This window comes from Muntiacus reevesi, chromosome 6 (genome assembly GCF_963930625.1).
Source record: "Muntiacus reevesi chromosome 6, mMunRee1.1, whole genome shotgun sequence".
Classification (NCBI taxonomy): Eukaryota; Metazoa; Chordata; class Mammalia; order Artiodactyla; family Cervidae; genus Muntiacus; species Muntiacus reevesi.
Window position 1 is genome coordinate 74103273 of NC_089254.1, and position 22198 is coordinate 74125470.

The window sequence follows — 22198 nt, forward strand, 5'->3', positions numbered from 1 at the left end:
TAGAGAGGGAGGTGGGAGGGGGGATCGGGATGGGGAATACATGTAAATCCATGGCTGATTCATGTCAATGTATGACAAAACCCACTGAAATGTTGTGAAGCAATTAGCCTCCAACTAATAAAAAAAAAAAAAATCCTTTTAAATAAAAAAAAAAAAAAAGAAGAAGAGTTGCTTTTGAATTGTGTGTCCGATGAGAAGGGAAGAGAAAAGTCAAGAATGACTAGCGTTTTGCTTGAACAACTTTACACGAGACAATGACTTTTTATCAAGATGGGAATGTTTGGGTCAAGTACATGTTTGGCTGATGGGGAATGGGTTAGAGGGGTGATCAATAGTCTTCTGTGAGCTAATCTGGAGATGTCAATCAGCCGAACGGAAGTATGCTATAGTTGGAAAGAAATAAGAGACATGATAGATGTTTGATGAAAAAATGATCCAAGCTAGGCTACCAGAGAAACAAATTTTGAGGGAAAGATTTGGAAGTTGTTAGACTGGGAGGTAACATCCTGATGGAAATCCCTGGTATTATTTGGATATATAGGACTGGTGATCAATAGGAAAATTAGACCTGGAGGCTTAGACCTGAGGGTCATTGTGAGAGTTTAAAATATGGAAAAGATCAAATGGAAGTCAAATTTCTAGAAAACTAAACTATTTTCTTTTTACATATTTGATTCAAAATAAAATTAGTTTTATTGAGTTTGATGGGGACTTGTTTAGTGACATCCCTGTCTACTCACTAGAAGTCAGTAGCTTTCCTCCTCCCCCATTCCAAGTGATGACAACCAAAAATGTCATTAAGACGTTTCCCGTTCCCAGGTTCGAGGAAGGGAATCGGCCCTAGTTAAGAACTATAGGATTGGGGCAATGGTACTTCTTTTTAGCCACTGAGATGCTAATATTGGAGAACACTGGAGAAACAGCTATAAAGTAGTTGCGTTCTAAGCTTTTATCCTGCAGAAAGCTCTTGGGAGGAATTTGATCATGATGTGTGCACTGCAAGTGTGTGGGGTAAGAAAAGAGGGTGGAGGGGAGCCCCCCACGGAAGAGCGTCGCTGAAGCCCAGGACAGAGAAAAGAAGCCAGCACCTGGGTTCAACGTTGCGGAAAGCCCTGTCCCTCTGCAGAAATCCTGTCTGCTCTCCACATGCGGACGGCTTTCCTAGCAACAGACAGGTTCTCAGCATTGCTGGACCCTAGGGATTTTTATTTCACTGGAGATGTCAGTACAGTTCACCTGCTGCCCCCTAGCGAGGCGGCTCGGGATGCCCGGTAAATTCCGAATTGTATTTCCAGATTGAACTGTCAAGCTGGCTTCTGAGAGTAAATAACAGAACACGTTGTCCTTTTAGCTTTCCTCCCGTCCTTGCTCCAAATAGCATCCTTAACACTGGCGACTTCCCTAACGTGGCGAAGAGGAAGGGACAGGACGTCAGCAGGACAGCAGAAGAGCGGGAGCTGGGTGACGGAAGAGGCACGACCAAGGAAAGTGTTTCCAAAGCAGTAAAAGTCGCCGGGGGAAAAGTGGCCTGGGTTAGCCCCTAAAGCGCCAGGAACGTGCTCTCGGCTGCCCTCTGCTGTCGAGACGAGTGAAGCCAGGCCCTGGGAGAGACCGCGTTCTGTTCCAAGAGGCTCAAATTAAGATGCTAGGCACCGATATAGGCCACTGGATGACATTGCTTCTTACCAGCTGCAGCTAAAGACAGAGCATCTATTTTGGTATGTGTGCCAGGAAAAGAAATGCTAATCATAGACAGTAGAGTCCCAAAGCACAGATTTGGAAATACTGAGGGACTAATCCTGTCTCTAAAACCTAACAACTGGATATGAGAGGATGGGGGTAGGGGTAAGAATTAGTTCTCTGAGGGGAGTGTTGAAGTGATCCCCATGCCAGGGATGTATGAAAGACCCGTACTCTTTGTACTTCTTTAACAGGAAATCTTAAATTTAAAAGTCACACCACACAAATTATGAAAAAGTCATTCATATATTTAAAAGATTAATCAAAACTTTAGAGGTCATTCTGTTATAAATCTGAAATATTTTTGATTTTACCAAAACTCACAAGGAATATGTATATATACATATGTGTGTGTATCAACATAAAGCAAAAATCCTTGTGCATGTACCTACATGTTTCATCTGAGTTAAGGGTTTGTTTTTTTTTTTTTGCCACTTTATTTTTTAATTGAAGGATATTTGCTTTACAGAATTTTGTGGTTTTCTGTCATACACTAAGAAGAATCAGCCATAGGTATACAATGGAATACTGCTAAGTCACTTCGGTCATGTCTGACACATGTCAGCCCTGGGATTCTCCAGGCAAGAACACTGGAGTGGGTTGCCATTTCCTTCAATGCATAAAAGTGAAAAGTGAAAGTGAAGTCGCTCAGTCATGTCTGACTCTTCGCGACCCTATGGACTGCAGCCTACCAGACTCCTCTGTCCATGGGATTTTCCAGGCAAGAGTACTGGAGTGGGGTGCCATTGAATACTACTCAGCCATAAAAAGGAATGCATTTGAGTCAGTTCTAATGAGGTGGACAAAGCAAGAGGTTATTATACAGAGTGAAGTAAGTCAGAAAGAGAAATGTAAATATCATTTACGGAGGCTTATATATGGAATCCAGAAAGACAGTACTGATGAATTTATTTTCAGGGCAGTAATGGAGAAACAGACATAGAGAACAGACATAAGGACACGGGGTGGGGGGGAGCAGGGAGTGGGTGAGGTGAGTTAAGGTTTTAAGTAAAGGAATTTAAAGAGAGAAGAGACATGACTTGATGCGCTTTGAAAGGATTCTGGGTGCTGCATTGGGAAGGAATTATAGGAGACCGAGGTGGTGGCAGGGAGAGCTTTTAGTGTGGTACTTTGGTTTTCTAGGCAAGATGATGGCAGAGGTGCAGGTGGTGATGAATGATCAGAATCTAAGTATATTTAAAATGTAGAGCTGGTGGGATTTGTGTTCATAGATTGGATATGAGAGAGAGACAGAGAGACATACACAGAAAGACTTTGGGAGTCAAGGATGACTGAACAATTTGGAGAACAGAGTTGCCATCTAGTGAGATGGAGAAGACCGAGGGAACAGTAGGACCCTACTGAGAAGAGATTCTGAGTGCAGACACTGGATTAAGACATCTGATAGGCATTTGACAGGAAGGCCAACTTCACGGTTGAATATGAATCTGGAGTTCAGGGGAGAGGTCCATGTAAGAAATACCAAATTGGCAGGCATCAAGACAGAGTTGCTGTTTAAAGCCACAGCAGTGTACGAGAGCCTGAAGGATGGGGACTTGAGGACTCTAAGGAGGTTGGGGAAAGCGGGTGGATCAGAAAGGGGGCCTGGGAGGGAGACTCAGTGATGGACCACAGAGTGGAGCCAAGTGGGGACAGTGGGAGGAGTGATGCATGCTGAGAAGACGCATGCATGCTCTGCTCAACGTGGTTATGACTTCACCCCTGAGGGTTGGGTGTGTACCACAGTGTGTGTACACACAAACCATGCTTTGTGTAGGCACAAAGACTGGGGCGTATCATGAGGATACCAGGCAGGGTTTGTTAGGAGCCTGGTTTTTATCAGGGACTGATACGATCAAAACACCCTCTCAGCAGGGTGGCATTTAGAAGCATATACTCCATGGTGGTAGAGAAATGATTAACTTTTCGTTATATACTTTGTGTTGTTTCGTTAACTATAGTATTATTCCTGTAATTTAAAATCTATTAAGATGTATGAGAAATATGAGAAGACTGGAAACTAGTTGATTGCAAGTTCATTGTTAATAGCTCAGGAAAGAGATGCTTAGGGTTCAAAGGACTCTGGCAGGTAGATGCAATGAAGTCAGATGCTTAGGTTTTCAGAACTTGGCTATCTGCTAGGAACTGGCTTTAAAAAAAAAAAAAAAAGGAATATGGAGGGGAGTGCCACCAAGCTGAGAGGACATCACCTCCTCACCAGCCCTCCCTCCAAAAGTAAAATGTCTCATCTCGATGAAAGGGGCAAGTAGGGATGACAGTCACTGCTAGTGTTCAGAACATGAAAAAATCTTTTACACAAACTCATGATTTTTATGTTTCTGATAGTAAAAACTGGAGGTATGAATTGATATAATCTATTATAAAGATAACTTTGTGGGATAACCTCTTCAAAAAGTGATGGTCACTCACCCTTATGTCATGGTTTTCTGACATGAAACAGGTATCGGGTTTTGCTAATTTGGGGATGCATTTAGTAGCGTTTATCTTCCATGAATAGCAAACAGAAAAGTGGCCCTAACCACATGTTCTCACTAGGTTCAGCTCTGTAGCCTTCTGCCAAATCTACGGAAAATGTGTACCCAGACATACTTTGCAACCTGACAGTCAACCGAGATGCTGAGTAGGCAGCAGATTCGGGTGTGTACCTTGTTAGCCTTAGCCTCCATGAACCGTGTGGGCTTCCCTGGTAGATCAACTGGTAAGAAATTGCCTGCAACGCAGGAGACCCAGGTTCAATCCCTGGGTGGGGAAGATCCTCTAGAGAAGGAAATGGCACCCCACTCCAGTATGCTTGCCTGGAAAATCCCATGAACAGAGGAGCCTGGCAGGCTTCAGTTCACGGGGTCACAAAAAGTCAGACACGACTGAGTGACTAAAACACCACCAATCATGATTCTACCTCAAGTATATATACCTGAAGTTTGACACTAGGCACTTCTAAGGCTTGTCAGAAGGAAAAATCATTATCTGCAGAGGACTGCCTTAAAGAGAATAAGCAACCAATTCCTTCAGATTGTTTTTTTAAAAAATACATGAAGGTGCAGCTAAGTCTTCAAAGAGCTAATTACTGAGACTCCAGTATTTTGGAAGATTTAAGGATTTGCTCTCACTGAATCACACTCTTATATCTTTGGTCTATACTGTACTGCATGAAATTTGTCATTTCACTTCTGGGAATGTTAACATGGATGACTCCATCACAGAATCCTCATGACATCTCAGGGGCAAAACGTACCTCAGGCCTCAATACCAGGGTAGGAGTACACTTCTGGTTCATGTGTCGACCTGTGTAGACTCATCCATGGATGTCCTCTTCAAACAAAAGCAAGTTCAGTGTTGAATTCACTGCCTAATTCTTGTAAGTATTCAGGACACTGCAGCATGCATTTTGTTTTAAATATATCCCTGGGCTTTATCTTATTTTGCCTTCTGATTTTTCATTCAACTATATAATTTTCTTACTTTGTGTTTTAATAAGCTATTTCACTTCTATTATTTTCCTTTTCCATGAGGCAGAAAACACCAAACTCTGAACTCAGAGTAGACACAGAGATGGGGGAAGGAGAAATATGAATTGTGTTGCTAAAAAACCCACTGTTATAAACATGATGAAATGTGAAATAAACTAAAAGGTCGTATTAGAAGGAAAATGCAAGGGCAACCCCTTCAGTACATGTTCTGTGTGCTACTGAATTCACTCACATCTCCTTTAAAAAATCCCTCTCCCCAAACTATTAATTACAGATCTCAAGAACATCTAATGAATTCTGAATATTATCATGATTTAATGTAAAATATCAAGAACTGTTCCATCTAAAAAAAGTAACATGCTATGTCTCATACAAAGTGCCATACAAAGGCAATTTTAATTTGCTAAAGCAAAAGAAAAACAAGAAACAGAACAACCTTTTTCTTACTGCTACATCTATCATCTTAAAAAAAATGATACCGAGAATTTACATAACCTATTTCCAGGTGTTATTTAAACAAAAGCATACATGTAAGTATTCTTGAGTAAGAAAAACCAGTCGCAAACAAATAAAACTAGAACCCATACTCCTAATTTTGGCTATGAATTTTAAATTATGTTTTATCTCTCAGTCCTGAAAATGTTATCTTTACTGAAACTTCACTGTATAATAGAAACAGACACAGAAATCCATTGAGCCTCTGCTGAAACATTTAGACTTTACTCCTGATGTAAATTACCTGCAAAAAACTAACTGCTTATACAGAATGTCTGAAGCTACGTCGATGATTTAAAAACAAGCACACAACCAATGTCAAAGCAAAGAATCGTTCTTTTTTAGGAGAAACGTCTTATGTGAAGCTCTCCTCTTGAAACATGTTTGATGTCAGTTCTGGGTGAACCAGGACGGCCGCTTCCTCTCCCGCTCAATGATCCTCTTGCCTTGATCCTGCTCGGAGGGTGTCTCCCCCGAATACAGCACCACTGTCTCCACAGTAGGAGCCTTGAAAGGGCCCCCCTCTTGCTTCCCTATCTGTCTTCTGATTTCTGCTGTCTCCTTGCACACCTTCTCATAGCAATAGCCACAGAGGACATGTTTCTGTTTCAGGTGACCACATTCAGGACAAAAGTCTATATTGTTCTTTAAAAAGAAAGAAAGAAAGAAAATTTAACGAGAGGCAACAAAATGCACACATCATCAAGGATGAGGCTTGTATTAAAACTTCTTTGGAAATGTTCATCCTGCACAAGGTCACAGAGCACCCAGTTCGACCTCATTTTAATCAGGAAACTAAGGACACACATTGATTTGAATTAGTAGGAAAACTGGAATTAGAAGCCAGGTTTACCAACTTTGAATCTGGTACATTTTTACTTAAATACAACAGTCTTACTACGTGAAATGGTACTCCATTCCCCCAGCCTCAAAAACTAAACATCTGGTAAGGAGCCCATGGGTGATCCACACAGCCAGCATCTTAACTAAGAGACCAAGGCAAAGGGAATTCACTTTTCCTTTCAGTCAATCCTGGGAAGAACAAGATGACAAACACATTACAAGTTGGCTTCCCCTGATTATCACAGTGTAATTCAAATTCCTGTATGATGTATAGTTGGTATGGGGTGTGATTTTCTTCCTATAAATGAACACTGATTATTTCTTAATGTAAAACTCTTGATATATTATAATTGAGGGTATTTTAATGAGTTTTTATACATGTATCTAATTTTAATAAGACAATTCTCATCTCTAAAGAAGTCCTTTCAATGGGTTCCAAAGGTAGATTTGAAATATAAAGAAAAAGAGTAAACAGGAACATCAAAGAAACTCTAAACATGTTTGAAGACTAACATACAAACATTTATCAGGCAGATGACAACAAGAACTTCATTTTCTAAAAGAAATAAGTGTTAGTCGCTCAGTCATGTCCAACCCTTTGTGATCCCATGAACTAAAGCTTGCCAGGCTCCTCTGCCCGTGGGGTTTTTCCAGGCAAGAATACTGGAGTGGGTTGCCATTCCCTTCTCCAGGGGATCTTCCCAACCCAGGGATCAAACCTGGGTCTCCAGCATTGCAGGCAGATTCTTTACAGTCTGAGCTACCAGGGAAACCCTAAAAGAAACAAAGAACCTTGCAAATCATTTGACCCACTGACTTCTCATCTTACTCCAATACATGGAAAACCGGATTGTACATTCAACTCGAGGAATTGAAAAAATACCCATGGTCAGTAAGTGTTCTTTTGCTAACAAAGACCTAGCATAACAAATTATATGTTAACAGAAAACTGTCTAAATTAATGAAGTATTTTCCAGTTCCACATTTTAAGTGTGGTCCCAACCATGACTCAGTAATTTTTTTGAGCTTATGTTCTAGGGTTTTTTTTTTTTTTTTTTTTTTTTAGGGGTTTGTTTTAATACTGAATGTGGAAGCTTATGGAAGTCAATTTTCTGTCCTTGAGTTCCATCTGCACTGCCCTGGAGAACGCGGTGCAGTAAACAGGAACTCAAATCATGGCTGTTAAAGCCATAAATTAACAAATCAAAGGCCATAAACACTATAGTTTTTGTTACTTAGATCAATGAAGTAAGTGTACCCATGGGAGATGGTGGGTTAGGGCTGGGGGGAGACGGAGAAGGAGCACTGAGATGAATTATCTAAGGATAGGAAGACACACAACAAAATGTTTCAAGAGAACAGGACTTCCATAGGACACTGAGTGAGTGAAGTTGCTCACTGTTTGCGACCCCGTGGACTGTAGCCCACCAGGCTCCTCCCTCCACGGGATTCTCCAAGCAAGAGTACTGGAGTGGGTTGCCATTTCTTTCTCCAGAACAGGACATTGCTACTGCTGCTAAGTCACTTGAGTCGTGTCCGACCATGTGCGACGCCCCCCACAGACGGCAGCCCACCAGGCTCCCCCGTCCCTGGGATTCTCCAGGCAAGAACACTGGAGTGGGCTGCCATTGCCTTCTCCACAATAGGACGCTACCAGGGCTCAAATCCTGGTTCTCCCACTTAAGGTTGGGATCATAGGTGAATCCTTTGTGTTTCAGTTTCTTCATCCTAAAACTGAGCAAAACAATATCTACTTTGGAGAGCTGTTCTGAAAATATAATTCATGTAAAGCACTTAGATACATCATAGGCACTTATTAAGATATCAGCTATTTTTACTACTTATCTAAGGATTTTACTTCACAGTATCTCATTGGACTCAGGAAAGAAGAGAATAAGCCTGTCAGGGTTAATAAAACCCCGTACTGAATAGATCTACTGCTTCTGACTTTAATTTTAGGCTCTGCAATAGTTAAAATGTTTATTTACATATAGTTCAAAAGCACACAGCTCAGGGCTGGCACAGCTCACGATACAAAAGTCACAGACTCTTTATAACTCAGTTCTCTGTCCAGACTCTGAACTCCCTCCTTGACTGGGTACTGAGTATTTAGCCTACAGAAGAGTAGACGCATACATATATAACAAGAATATTGTATTTATTTAGACCAGGGAAAGGTAGACATACAGGATCTAAAAATAATTTACTCATAGGTTATATGGACAAATCAAGAGATTACGCAGTGGTGGACATGAGAAAAAGTACACCCACAAAAATCACCGTATTACCTTAACTTTAATAAGCTTATGAGGGTTTCTTCTCCTACACCGGTTCACTTCAATGCTGCGCCTGTTTTTAGGAGCTGCCATCCAAAATATACTATCCAGAAGGCTGCAGGTCTCTGTACTTCCACTGGTATCATTTGCTGGTTCTGAAAATACAGCTGGACCTTGGACTGCTAACGCTGGTCCTACAAAATAAACCATGGAGATACAGAAGGGTTTCTAGCTTCGAAATGACCGTTTCCAAGTATCATTCTCTTTAACAATCAACAGTAATGTATCAACAGGCCTATGTAACTTAAAACATTACATTCAAGAGACATTTAACAGGAAATCTTAGAAGCTATTAAAATATACTTAAAGTTCATACCTGAAATAATTTTAGAACAGAATATTTCTTAGTGGCACTTGCTTAAATGAATCAGTGAAATTCTACCAAAAGTTTCTCATCTTAAAATACAGAACTCAGGGGTTTAGTAGTAAACATGAATAAAAGTGTGAGAGGCACCAAATTTAAACAAAACAAGGCAAAAAAAAAAAATTCACTCAATTGTCCACATTCTACTTGATGAGCAGTATTTAGTTACAAGTAAATCTTAAGCTTGAGGCTTTCAAAATCCACTTCCTACCAGCACAGAAATAAATGCTGATTGTCTTTTTTTTTATTATATTCAAATTGAGTTAGCACCTCAGTCATATAACCTGATAGGCCCTTTAAGACACTTAGTTCTCATAATATTTAGTCTTGTTCCCTAAGGAAGGTACTCTAAGGAAAAGAACTCACTCATCACTTTTTGTAGGATACTAATTTACTCTTGTGACCACCAACGTTTCACTTTTGTTCTTCTAAACTGTTTATAAAAATTAGTGGGAGGTGGGAGGGAAGTTCAAGAGGGAGGGGACATATGTATACCTACTGTCGATTCACGTTGATGCATGGCAGAAACCAACACAGTATTGTAAAGTAATTACCCTTCAATTAAAAATAAAACAAAAAAAAGAAAAAGATTTCTTTACCATCTCCTTGCTATATTCCTCAGGCCTGCAATATTTCTTTTGGTTTTAGGAACTCTTAAAAATATACAAAGCTGTTTAACACTGGTACTCCTTTTCAATATACCTGAAAGTATTGCTAAGCACAGACCTGTGGTTAATAGCACAGGCTCTGGAAGGTCGGTGTGACCTTGAGGCCTTTCTGAGTCTAGTTCTTCAGTTGAAAAGTGGAGACACCTAATGGGATTGTAGTGGAGATTATCTTACTAAATATATGTTGACTTTGACATTCAGTGGGACTTTCCTGTTGGCTAAGACGGTAAAAGCGTCTGCCTACAAGGCGGGAGACCAGGGTTCGATCCCTGGGTCGGGAAGACCCCCTGGAGAAGGAAATGGCAACCCACTCCAGTATTCTTGCCTGGAAAATACCATGGACGGAGGAGCCTGGCGTGCTACAGTCCATGGGGTCGCAAAGAGTCGGACACGACTGAGCGACTTCACTTCACTTCACTTGAGATTTAGCGGGCTCTTCTGAGTATTATCATTATTATGTTCGGGATAACTTCGAAATCGAGTAGAATGTAAACGTCAAAGGAATGACAATTTTAACAGCCAAGACATTTCCATTTAAAATTAGTTTTCAGGGGAAATAGAGGATCAACAGTCAATTGACAAAGCTCAAATGCCACAGACGGCAAACTGCTTTAGGTGGTGGACTGGACTGGAAAGAAAAGAGGATCTAGAGAGCTCTTGTCCCTTGATGCTAAGTTAATGCACTTCGGTTACATTCCCTGTAGGAATGGGACAGTCAGAGGATGTTTGTTTTCCTTTTTGCAGGGGACTGGGGGCAAAAACTGCTGTCTTTGTTCCTAAGTAAGTGAATGCCCGGAACATCGTCTCCTCCACGCAGCCAAAGATCAGAACACCGGAGCAGGCTAGATACGAGCAAAATTCACCACATTGCCTGGGGTCCCCAGTCCAAACCCTTCTCCACGGAGGCCTTCTTTACGTACCCCATGGCGGACTGGGAAAACCTGGTCGGCTCTGCAGAAGTTTCCGCTGCAGCTGCTTCCAACAGTTCCGGAGAAGTCCTCGGACTGCGGGCAACGGCGGAACCAGCAGCACCAGCATGGTGGGCGCCATGTTGCTCGGCCGAAAGCCACACCCACCAGGCCTCTGGGTCCCGCCCCTACCTTGAGCATGCGCACAGACACAGAGTCGGGCAAACGCGCACTTGGAACTATAACTCCCAGCATGCTTCTGGAGCGGCTCTGCCTTTCCTCCAATCAGAAACCTAGAAAGGAAGGCGCGGGGCGGGGAAAAGAAACTAAACTGGCCTCAGTGCGCATGTGCGCGGATGTGCGTTGGGTCTTCGGGTAAAGATGGCGGAGCGTGGTTACAGCTTTTCGCTGACTACATTCAGGTATGGAAGGGACTTCTGAGGTCCTCCACGTAACTGAGGTTGCAGGAGCTCTGCCGACCAGGTTTTTACCTTCCTGGTCTCTGACTTGGCGCTTTCTGAGGGCCTAGTAGGAAATGGGGGTGGAAATGCGAGTTTGCCAAGTCATTTGCGGGGCCTTCCCGCGGCCCGGGGAGCATTGGTGCCTGGGGGCCGTGGGAACGCTAGTCAGGGTGTCCTGGGAGATCTGTCTAGACGCTGTGGGAAGTTGAGGCCCTCACCCAGGGATTTTCTTTCGCTTTGGAAGTAGAGAAAAAGGCAATTTTGAATGAGCTGCGTCCAGGTTTCCTGTTCAGAACTCAGAAGATTTCCTTCCTGACCCAAGTAGGCCTGATTCAGGAGCTTCTGCAGTTTGGAATTTTGGTCAGCTCTATGGGGTTCCTTTTTCTTGGAAAGCCCCAACTTTACAGTTCAGTTCTAGTCTTAGCTTCCATTTGGCGCTAATGTCTTTGGAAACCTTTTCCCGCTTTCGATTTTTTCGGTGCCCCTACTGGAAGCTTAAGAACTGAAAGTGAAAGTGGTAATGTTTCTAGCCCGGTGTCTTTGTGGGCTCCAAAATAGGCTGTATTTGCTTTGGGGCTGTAATTTTTGGAAGCGGATATGTTTATTTAAAGAAAGATTGTAGGCTTTTAAACTTTAGAGCATTTATGTAAGCATATTTTTCAAAATAAATCAGAGATGCACTGCTTTACTGACCGGAGAAGGATTCAGTTTGGCCATTTTCCCTACGATCAGTAAGGGCCTATTTAATTAAAAATATTATCTGACAGCTAAAGACAGGCGGCATCTAACTTGTTGAGTACTTTATGTGTGGGTGGAGCTTACTCCTTCTCTTTGGGCTACCCTGTGTGATGAATGTTTTCTAAACATCTTACAAATGAGCTGACCACAACTCAAATTCAATAACTCCTCCCTGGTCATAGGTTAACTTTTAAACTGGGTTCTTTCTGACGACAAAATTAATACATTTTGCATTACTGTGTAATGTCTTCTTAAAATACTAGAATATTTATCTTTTAAAAAAGATCTCCTCATATACAGTGATAGGAAACAGGGTTTGACAGGTCGCTACTGTTCCTATTCGGTGACAAAACCTGGACCTCTATCTTTAAGAAAGTGTTATCCTAATTCTAGCTGAAACATGAAGCAGCCATATGTTATCAGGGACTGAATCTTTCTATAATAAATTTCCTTGTTTAAACACTTAAAAAAAAATATGATGGTGCAATTCTGTTTTGGATTTTAAAAATTGTTTCTAGCTTGTTGTAATCAGAATTATTAATGGTAGACGTGATAAAGAGACTATACTATAGGATGAAAAGGTATTCCTGAGGATCACATTTAGTTGGGGATATTGATAACCAGTGGGCTTCCCTCATAGCTCAGCTGGTAAAGAATCCTCCTGCAACACAGGAGACCCCGGTTCAATTCGTGGGTTGGAAAGATCCGCTGGAGAAGGGATAGGTCACCCACTCCAGTATTTTTGGACTTCCCTTGTGGCTCAACTAGTAAAGAATCAGCCTGCAATGCGGGAGACCTGGTTGGGTTGGGAAGATCCCCTGGAGAAGGGAAAGACTACCTACTCTAGTATTGTGGCCTGGAGAATTCCATGGACTGTATAGTCTATGGGGTTGCGAAGAGTCAGACAGGACTGAGCGACTTTCACTTCATTGACAATCAGTGGGTAAACAAATGGGCGTCTACTCATACATTCTGAAGAATGATTTTCCCTTATTCAGGAATTTTTATTAAGAGAGGGCGAAAGAAGGAATGTAACTTTAGATTGGGTGATCAGGAAAGACCAATGCTTGGGGGTTGTTCTGGGGGACTGGAAGATAAAAGGGAGCCAACTATTTGAAAATTTAGGGTAGGGAGAGTTGCTGACAAGGGAAAGCATGTTTGAAAGTGCTGAAGTTGAAAAAGACTGAATTGATAGACGGCCAATGTGTTAGAGTATAGTGAGCAGGAAATTATCCTGGGTCTGAACCAATCTTGCACAGCCCTGTAGGCCAGAGTAAGGAGCTTTTATTGTAAATGAGTTAAAAAATTAAAGGATTTAAGTGGAAGATGTTATGATATAAAAGTATCCGGAACGGGGAATGGAAGTAAGAGTGGAAAATAAGAAAACTAGTTGGAGGGCTGTTTCAGTTATCCCTGATAGAGCCTGGTGGGCTGCCGTCTACGGGGTCGCAGAGTCGGACACGACTGAAGTGACTTAGCAGCAGCAGTGGCAGCAGGAGACTGCTCCCCCTAGGTATATTCCTTAAAATAGGCGTGGATGTATGTCTGTCTGTCAGCCAGATGAACCTGGTCATCGGTTATGTGTTGGTGTATTGATTGAACACAGCTTACACTTCGTGAATGTTACAGTGTAATTCAAGTGTGATGCCTCTGAGCCAAAGAGGAAGCGTGGGACACTGGGGTGTGAGCGTGTGGGATCCGACCTCGTCTGGGTGGTCGGGGCAGCTTTCCTTGAGAAAGTGACACTTCTACTAAGGATTGGAGAGTGACTTGGAAGGAGTTCACCAGACAGTGGTGAAGTGCATTGCAAACAGGGATTATCTTGCCAGAGGGGTTTTTTGAATTCTAAGGGTAGTTGTGTCTCGAGCGCAATGGCATGGTATGAGTTGAGACTTGAGTGACAGTATCTATAATTTTATGAAGATGAAACAGATGACCTCCTGAATCTGAAGATTATCTTTTCAGTAGTAGACTGGATATGTGGACCTAGCTTATGTCTCACTTTGGACAAATTATTCTCATTCACAGACTTTATCAATCAAATAGAAAGGTTGGTGATGTTTATGGTATTTGTCCTAACTCAACAACTAGACTGAAATAATATATCACCTAAAAAGCCAGTTTGGACCTAGCATTTGACTGCCAAACTCAATGGAACCAGAGAAGTATAACCAGCTCACAGCATCTTGAAATAGTTTTTTGTTGTTGTTATATTTTGTTGTGACTGACTTCAAGATCTTACGTGTTAGGTCATGTCTGCTTTATAAAATGTCAAATTCCACCCACATGGAATATGTGCTTTTATTTGGTGTTTAACAGACAAATACGTGTTCTTAATAATGTTACTATTTGGTGTTTACTTAGTGCTAATTTTGTGCCAGGAACAAAAGGCATCATTTCATTTAATCTTCACAACAACCTTTGAACCCAGTAACACTGTTATCCCCATTTTACAGATGAGAAAACTATTGGTGATTGGTGACAGAAAAGAATAATAATGCTGCTTTAAATGGCAGGCAAGAAAAATCAACCAAAGGAAAGAGATTAGTGTTTTATTATGAATATGTTCACATTACCTAATAACTTTGGTTTCTATATAACTTCTGATAAATTTTCAAAACCTATCTATTCCTTGATGCTTGATTAATAGATTTGGCCTATTTGCCTGCCCTTTCTCAGAGATGCTCCTATAATAAATATTTGAGAAAGTGAAATTTAGCAATACCTTTGTTTCTTTTTAAGCCCGTCTGGTAAACTTGTCCAAATAGAATATGCTTTGGCTGCTGTAGCTGGAGGAGCTCCTTCAGTGGGAATTAAAGGTAATTAAATGCTTCATTCACTTCAGATTCCTATTAGTTGTAATGCTTTTTGGGGATTAATAGGCCATTAATGTAAAAATAAATAGCTGTGACGGCATAATTTTTAACAGCTCTTTTTGTTAATCTACAGTATTTTGATGTTTAAAGAAGTAATAAAGAAGATGATTAAATTTTTTAACTTAGAAAAGGTTAATTGTAAAATTTAAGGATACCTTGTAAAAATGTATCATTGGTTTTTAAGTTTCAAATTACAAGAACAGTAGGCTAAGTAGGCAGAATTCCATAATTTTAAAACTTAATGTACTCTTAAGGTATCCTAGAATACTTTAGGAAAAGTTGCATAATACCTTTAACTGAGGTATTTCTTGTGCAATACAGATGACTATTGAGGGAAAGCTGATTTACCATTCCTTTGGTGATCCTAATATAGAAAGTCAGAAGAAAAGGTTTTATAAATAAGAAAATAAAGGAGTTTGGCTGAAATGCTTCTGTAAATAGAAAACTATTAAAACGGAGTGTTTAAATGATGAAACATTCAAGTCTCTTATTTTCTTTGTTTTAAGCTGCAAATGGCGTGGTCTTGGCAACTGAGAAGAAACAGAAATCCATTCTGTATGATGAGCGAAGTGTCCACAAAGTGGAACCAATCACCAAGCATATAGGTTTGGTGTATAGTGGCATGGGCCCAGATTACAGGTACCTTGTATCACCATCACATGAATTCCTTGTAATCGATACTTTGGGAAGAAAAGACAAGCGATATTTTCCTTTAATCGCCTACCTTCTTGTTTTTTTGCTTAGTTGAAGAACAGCAGCTGAAGTTAGTTGCCAGTATGAGGCAGACTGGGGGTTTCTTGAAGGTGAAGAACTCAGTGCTCCTCACTTGTTAAAAGAGGAGATGGATATAGTATTCACTCCTGTCACCTCTGTTCTCTTCTACCATCCAAGGCCTCAGCAATACATGTTATAATAAACTATATTTTTGAAAAGTTTACCAGACAGCAAAAGAAAGCATACTATCCAGAGTTAACCTCATTGTATTTATTTCTGTTTTTAGCAAAAGGACAGAATTCTCAAAAAGGCCATTGGAAGTTGTAGAGTATGACAGCCAGTTAGGATCCAGATGTTTATGTAGTCTCTTCTTTAATATTCACAGGAAGAGAGTAATCTGGTTCCATCAGGGTACCAGCAAGTTTAAAGAGATTGACAGTTTTCTATGTTTGTCATTTAACAGTTGAAAGGATTATTGTTACTTCATTGATTTGTGGAACAAGATAGGTAGAGCCAGAATTTCACTTTCATGAGTTGGCAACAGCACTAGTATCACCGACAAATAATCGGGCTTCGCTGCAGTGGAACTTGTTACCACTTCAGGGAGGGAGGCTGCAGTGTGTTACCGCTCACAGAATAAACAGAGATATGGCAGGAGTCTTGTTCAGAGGGATAATGTGTACAGCTCAGATCAGTAGTACATGAACAGGTAGAGGTAAATCCTGCTTGTCTTGCCAATATATTTAATTGTTATACTTTTGACAAATTTTATATTTTTTGCATTATAAACAGTTTCATGGTACTCTTTGAAGTTCAGTCTGTGGACATGATTGAGGCAGAGTGAGATGCCTTAACGCGTGTGTATGTGTGTTCATGTGTGTGCATATTAGTGTACTGCCTGGAGTGAGATATAAAATGAGAAGGTACCTTCTCTTGGGATAAGGGGGGCATACTCTTGGAGATTCTGTGACAAGAGATAAAAATCTCATGTGCATTAAAGCTGTGTCTGTTAAACTGATTGATACCCCTAGTCCATAGTTTTCCTTTTGCCTTATTCTTGTCCATTTCCTGTAGTTTAGCTCTTCAGTGACACTCTGATATTTTCTTTAAGTTAGCTGGAATTGGATGACTGGTTTACAGCTGAGAGCTACTATTAAAGAGATGCATGTCAAATTTGTGCTATAGTTGTATGCCTATAGAAGGTGAATGAGTCTTGAGGATGTAAAGTGTCTGAATTTTAATAAAGTCTTATTTCTTTTCGGTTTTTCAGGGTACTTGTACACAGAGCTCGAAAACTAGCTCAACAGTACTATCTCGTTTACCAAGAACCTATTCCCACAGCTCAACTGGTCCAGAGAGTAGCTTCCGTGATGCAGGAATACACCCAGTCAGGGTAAGTTGATTTTATTATTTGAAATGTGTCATGAATTAGGAAAAAAAAAATCATCTTACCTTTTTAAAAGTAGACATATTTCAGGAAAAAAAAAAAAAGAGGACTTAGTATTCCTGTGTTACCTTAATCAGTGAAGAAAACCACTGTGAATGAATAGTTCTGATCTTAACTGGACTTGAAATATTTTCTTAAAGAGACAGTGGGAATGTTTTCTTGCTGTTCATGTAACAGCAGAACGCAGCTTCTAGATAAAGTCCTTTTGACAGTGATTAAAACATTTCTTTTTGGGCAGGCAGTCATTGCTGCCTCCAGATTTATCTTCTAGCTAGAAATGATTGTAAGCACTTGATGAAAGCAGTAACTGACACATCTGTATTCATTTTAATTCCAGTGTTCTTGAGTTTGGATGTGAAAATGATGAGGTAATTGCTGATATGTAAAACCAGTGGGAAAGCTGCATTTGCTGAAAATCTGTTATTTTGTTAGGACATGAAGTGTTACCCACACTTATTAACTCCAATATTTGTATCAGTCTATTGACCAAAATGATTTGACCTCAGTACCATAAAGAAAATTCATTTTGAACTGATTTGTTTAGACAGATGTTAAATGATTTTTAAGGAACTTAGAAGTCTAATTCGATTTACCTGGTAACTTGCTTTACTTGAGAGTGTTAATAACTTCTTACATTAAGTTGACTTTAACACCATGAAGGTGCCGAGTAATTTTCATTTCTCTTTGTTCAGTGGTGTTCGCCCATTTGGAGTTTCTTTACTTATCTGTGGTTGGAATGAGGGACGGCCATATTTATTTCAGTCAGATCCATCTGTAAGTACCATTAGATGTATTTGAGTAGATTGTTAAAGTGTTCTTTGAATATCTAATAAAAATCTAATATCTAATAAAAATAGAAGCCATAAAACCCTTACAAATTAGAGTATTTTCTCTTCCATTTGGGCTTTAGAACTAATACATATTCACTTGAACATTTAAAATGTTGATAACTTCGTCTTCTGATAAGGAACCTCCTTTAGTTCTGCCCTTTTTTCTTCTGGCATGCTGATTAACTTCAGGTACTTAGAATGATTTGTTGAAGTAGTTATTATCAAATCTCTGTAACTGTGGAATTCTTTTAAAAATTATGATTAAAGCTAATTTTAATTTTAATTCATGTAAAACCTTTCTGGGAGTGGGCAGTGCCCTTTGCCATTAATTTAATCTTGGAGTTGGCTTGAAGTGACTCTTCTGCACAAATATTGATGTTACTGTCATGACTTTGATGTTTTGCAAAGTGAGAGAGTCGTCTGCTATAAAGCAGAAGATTGGTGTCTGGGTTGGCAGGTGTCTGGAGAAGGCACCACTCCTCCACGTGTGTCTCGCGTCTGTCACTCAGGTTTGCTCTGAGGAGACCTGAAAGAAAAGATTCATGATTAGAAACTGATCTTTCATAGTTTATAGATCATTAGGTAATGGCAGGTTTACTCAATTCACATCTTATGCTCTAGCTTTGTGATCTGAAAAGGCAAAAATATTTAGGTTGTTAATTAAACCAGAAAAATTAAGTATTTGAGGAACTCTGACAGTGTCTCTTACCCCATATCTGAGCTTTTGAAGCTAAATGACAAGTCCTCTTATCTTCCTTTCTTCAGAGTAGCAGAGCCATCATCGTGGGCATCTAGCTTTCATCTTTTGCCCTTTTCCCCTGTTACAGCTAAAAGTCACTTGTTTTCTTTTAAAATATGGTCTCTTGCTTTTAGTTTCTCTTTTAGTTTCTGTATATGTGTGCATATGTACTTTTTCAGTAGATGAGTCATATAATGATATGGTAGCTGTTTTCGTGTAACTTTAGATTACAAAATATCAACACCTTTGAAAATTTTTAGTGCAAAGTTGTGTCTTTTTAGTTTGTTCACCAGTGATGGAGAGCTGGTCACCATTTTTCAGATAGATACGACAGATTTTTAGAGCCTTTCAATCCTAGTAAGCTAAAAAGTTGCTTTTGATTATTTGCTCTAAATTAACTTCATTTTTTTTTTACAAAAATTTTGTACAGTAAATTGTACATTGATGGGGTTTTGATATATTAAATACCTGAGAAAATCATCAACACAATCAAGATGCTGAACCTCCAAAAGTTTCTTCATGCCTCTTTGTTATCACATTAATTTATTTTGTGACATACCTCATTGCGTTCCAATAAATATTCTGAAAACCTTAGAAGTTAGAAACAAATTATGGAGCTGAGAAATAAATGTCAGAGTCATAAATAATTCTATTAATGATTTAAAACATGCTTTTTTTTTTTTTTTCCTCTTCCTCTCCTGATTAGGGAGCTTACTTTGCCTGGAAAGCCACAGCAATGGGAAAGAACTATGTGAATGGGAAAACTTTCCTTGAGAAAAGGTAGATTTATAAAACCAGATTCATTACCACACTTACTCTACGGTCTTTAGCTCTCTGTAAATAATATCATTAATCTATAAACAAATTTGTTGCATGACTGTAGTCAAGCCTAGCTACTGATAGAACAAACTTACTTGTCTGTACTTGGGCTCCCCAGCCTTTAACATATTAAGTGGTAATATTCATTTCTTAAGAACTTCTCTTTCTACATTCTCATGTTTTCCTAAATTTTTTTTTTTTACTTCATTTTTTCTACCATCTCAAAAAGAAAAAAAAAAAAAAAACATTGGATTTGGAGTAAAAAGTTTGGGAAGAAAATTTTTAAATGGTTTAAGTGATAACAGTTTGTATGTGTGCTCAGTCACTCAGTCGTGTCTGATTCTTTGAGGCCACATGGACTGTAGTCCGCCAGGCTCCTCTGTCATTTTCATTTTGACAGTTACCAAAAAATATATCGTGAACCCAAATACCTGGTGTTGATGGTAGATTAAAGATGTGACATATGGGGCTTCCCTGGTGGTCTGGTGGTTAAGAAACCTGCCAGTGTAGGGCACAGTCTGGGAGGATCCCACATGCTGCAAAATGACTAAGCTCATGGGCTACAATCTAAAGCCTGTGTGCCTTAGAGCCTGTGCTCCTAACAAGAGAGTAGCCCCCGCTCACCTCAACTAGAGAAAGCCCCCGCTCGGCTATGAAGACCCAGTGCAGCCAAATATAAATTAAAAAAACAAAGTTAAAAAAAGACGTGATGTATGTACTGGATAAAAAGTGGAATGATACATAAAAATCTACCCCTGCTCAACACAGCAGACTGCTGTCACTTAATTCCAGCTGTATTCTAGACTCAGCATTATTGTAGCCCACCAAAAAGTGTCCTATATTTTGGATGGGAACAGTCTGCAATTGATTTTAACCACCAAATGAACCTTTTCAGTACATTCTCAGATAATATTAATGCTAAGATTACTTAAAAATCTTAGACCTGGGATTACTTGGTAAACTTAAATAATCTTAGGATCTTAAAGCACTTTCCTGTTATATATTATTGGTGAGTCTTCCAAACGTTATGAAATTTTACTAAAGGTTTGATTTCTCTGCTTTATTTTTGTAAATTGTTATAATATTGCCACCACATGCTGATCATAGTAAAATACTTAAGGAAATTTCCTAAGTAAACTTGTGTTAGGGTTACATTGTTCATGATGTCAGGAATGCACCCCAAATAATTGTCAATTTCTTATTTTGGGGACAGCTCAGTGAGGAGACTAGGAGAATTTGTAACGTAATATTTTTAAGAATGTCTTATTAGATGTTTAAAAAATCTTCATGCTGTTGCTATCATTGTTTTTTCTTAGTCATGAATCATCTTAGTAGTGCCACAAGTCATTGTTTTTCTTAAAAAAAATTCTTTAGATATAATGAAGATCTGGAACTTGAAGATGCCATTCATACAGCCATATTAACCCTAAAGGTTAGTTCAATATCTAATGATTGAATTTGTAGTGATTTTATGATTAACTGTTTGGAAAATTGACCTTTTCCTCTCCTTTATCAGGAAAGCTTTGAAGGGCAGATGACAGAAGATAATATAGAAGTTGGAATCTGCAACGAAGCCGGATTTAGGAGGCTTACCCCAACTGAAGTTAAGGATTATTTGGCTGCCATTGCATAATAATGCAAATAATGAAGTGACTGAAAATGCAGAATTTCAGACAACTTCTCTACTTAAACATGTTTAAAGTATGTTTTGTTTTGCAGACTTTTTGCATACTTATTTCTACATGGTTTGATGGACTGATGTTTTTAAAATGAGACTTATAAATCATAATAAACTCTTAAATTAACTTCCAGCTTTTTAGGAGTTAGTAAACTTTTAACATAGTTGTTTCCTGCTTTCCATCACAGTTGATTTCTGGAAACTACGTTGAAAAGCAGAATGGTGAAATTGGTCTTTAGTCTTCACACAGTTTGGGTTAAGTCAAACCTTGTCATCTTTACTGTCAGATGTTGTCTGCTTCAGGAAAGCAAAATCCTGATTTCAGTAAACACTGCTTTTGGAGCTGAGAGAATCTGTGGACGTTCATGGATTCTGAGGCAAGGTAGGAAGCATAGCTGTATTTCAGGCACCATTAGGTGTGGGTCAGTGAAACCTCGGATGTTCTATGAGGTTGCACTGGGGCTGCCGAGAGTGCTGAGCCCAACAGTTTCCCATAGGAGGTGCACTGTGTAAATACATAAAAACGGCGTGCTAGTTCCTATTGATCTTTCCATCATAAGTACACAAATGTATTTCAGAAGAGCCCCCTAGAGTCTACTAGATCTTTCTAACTCAAGGATGAACGTGAGTGCTGGAAATAAAATACTAATACTTAAATGTCAAAATTACGGCTTAAGTCTCTCCCTCATTCATGTAACCTCTGTAGTCAACCTTCACTGCACATTAAGACTTCCAACTGCAAGCTAATCATGGAATATCAGAGCCCTGTTTCCATTATATGTGAAGGCATAGCACTTAAAGCTTTGTTTTTTAAGGCATCGTAGGTTGAGAGAAATCCTGTCATTAGTCTTGCTCACAGAACGTAGTTTATGAATGTCACTGTTATGAATGTCTTACCAACAAAGAGATGGGGACTTCTGTGACTTAAATGTGGCTCAAAAGATCTCAGAAGATTTGGTTAAGTTTAGGCTTTTTAGGAAAGAGACTTATCTTGGAGTATTTTTGTTAGGATTCCCAGTTCTCCCTACTGTCACTGTAACCTCCTATAGTG

General features: G+C 39.6%; 2 protein-coding genes across 2 annotated transcripts; one reads left to right on the forward strand and one right to left on the reverse strand.

The window, feature by feature from the left end:
• Positions 1 to 5596: 5596 nt before the first annotated feature.
• On the reverse strand, positions 5597 to 11006 carry MRPL32 (mitochondrial ribosomal protein L32). Its single transcript, XM_065939717.1, has 3 exons — positions 10858 to 11006; positions 8858 to 9039; positions 5597 to 6371 (listed from the first exon to the last, which is right to left on the reverse strand). The coding sequence occupies exons 1-3, from the start codon at positions 10985 to 10987 to the stop codon at positions 6117 to 6119; spliced, it is 567 nt and encodes a 188-aa protein (XP_065795789.1). The 5' UTR covers positions 10988 to 11006; the 3' UTR covers positions 5597 to 6116.
• Positions 11007 to 11187: 181 nt separating this feature from the next.
• On the forward strand, positions 11188 to 21274 carry PSMA2 (proteasome 20S subunit alpha 2). The gene is made up of 8 exons (XM_065939311.1): positions 11188 to 11267; positions 14787 to 14863; positions 15427 to 15559; positions 16905 to 17027; positions 17774 to 17855; positions 19357 to 19430; positions 20844 to 20901; positions 20986 to 21274. Exons 1-8 carry the CDS (start codon positions 11227 to 11229, stop codon positions 21100 to 21102), a joined length of 705 nt encoding a protein of 234 aa, XP_065795383.1. The 5' UTR covers positions 11188 to 11226; the 3' UTR covers positions 21103 to 21274.
• The last annotated feature ends 924 nt before the right edge of the window (positions 21275 to 22198 follow it).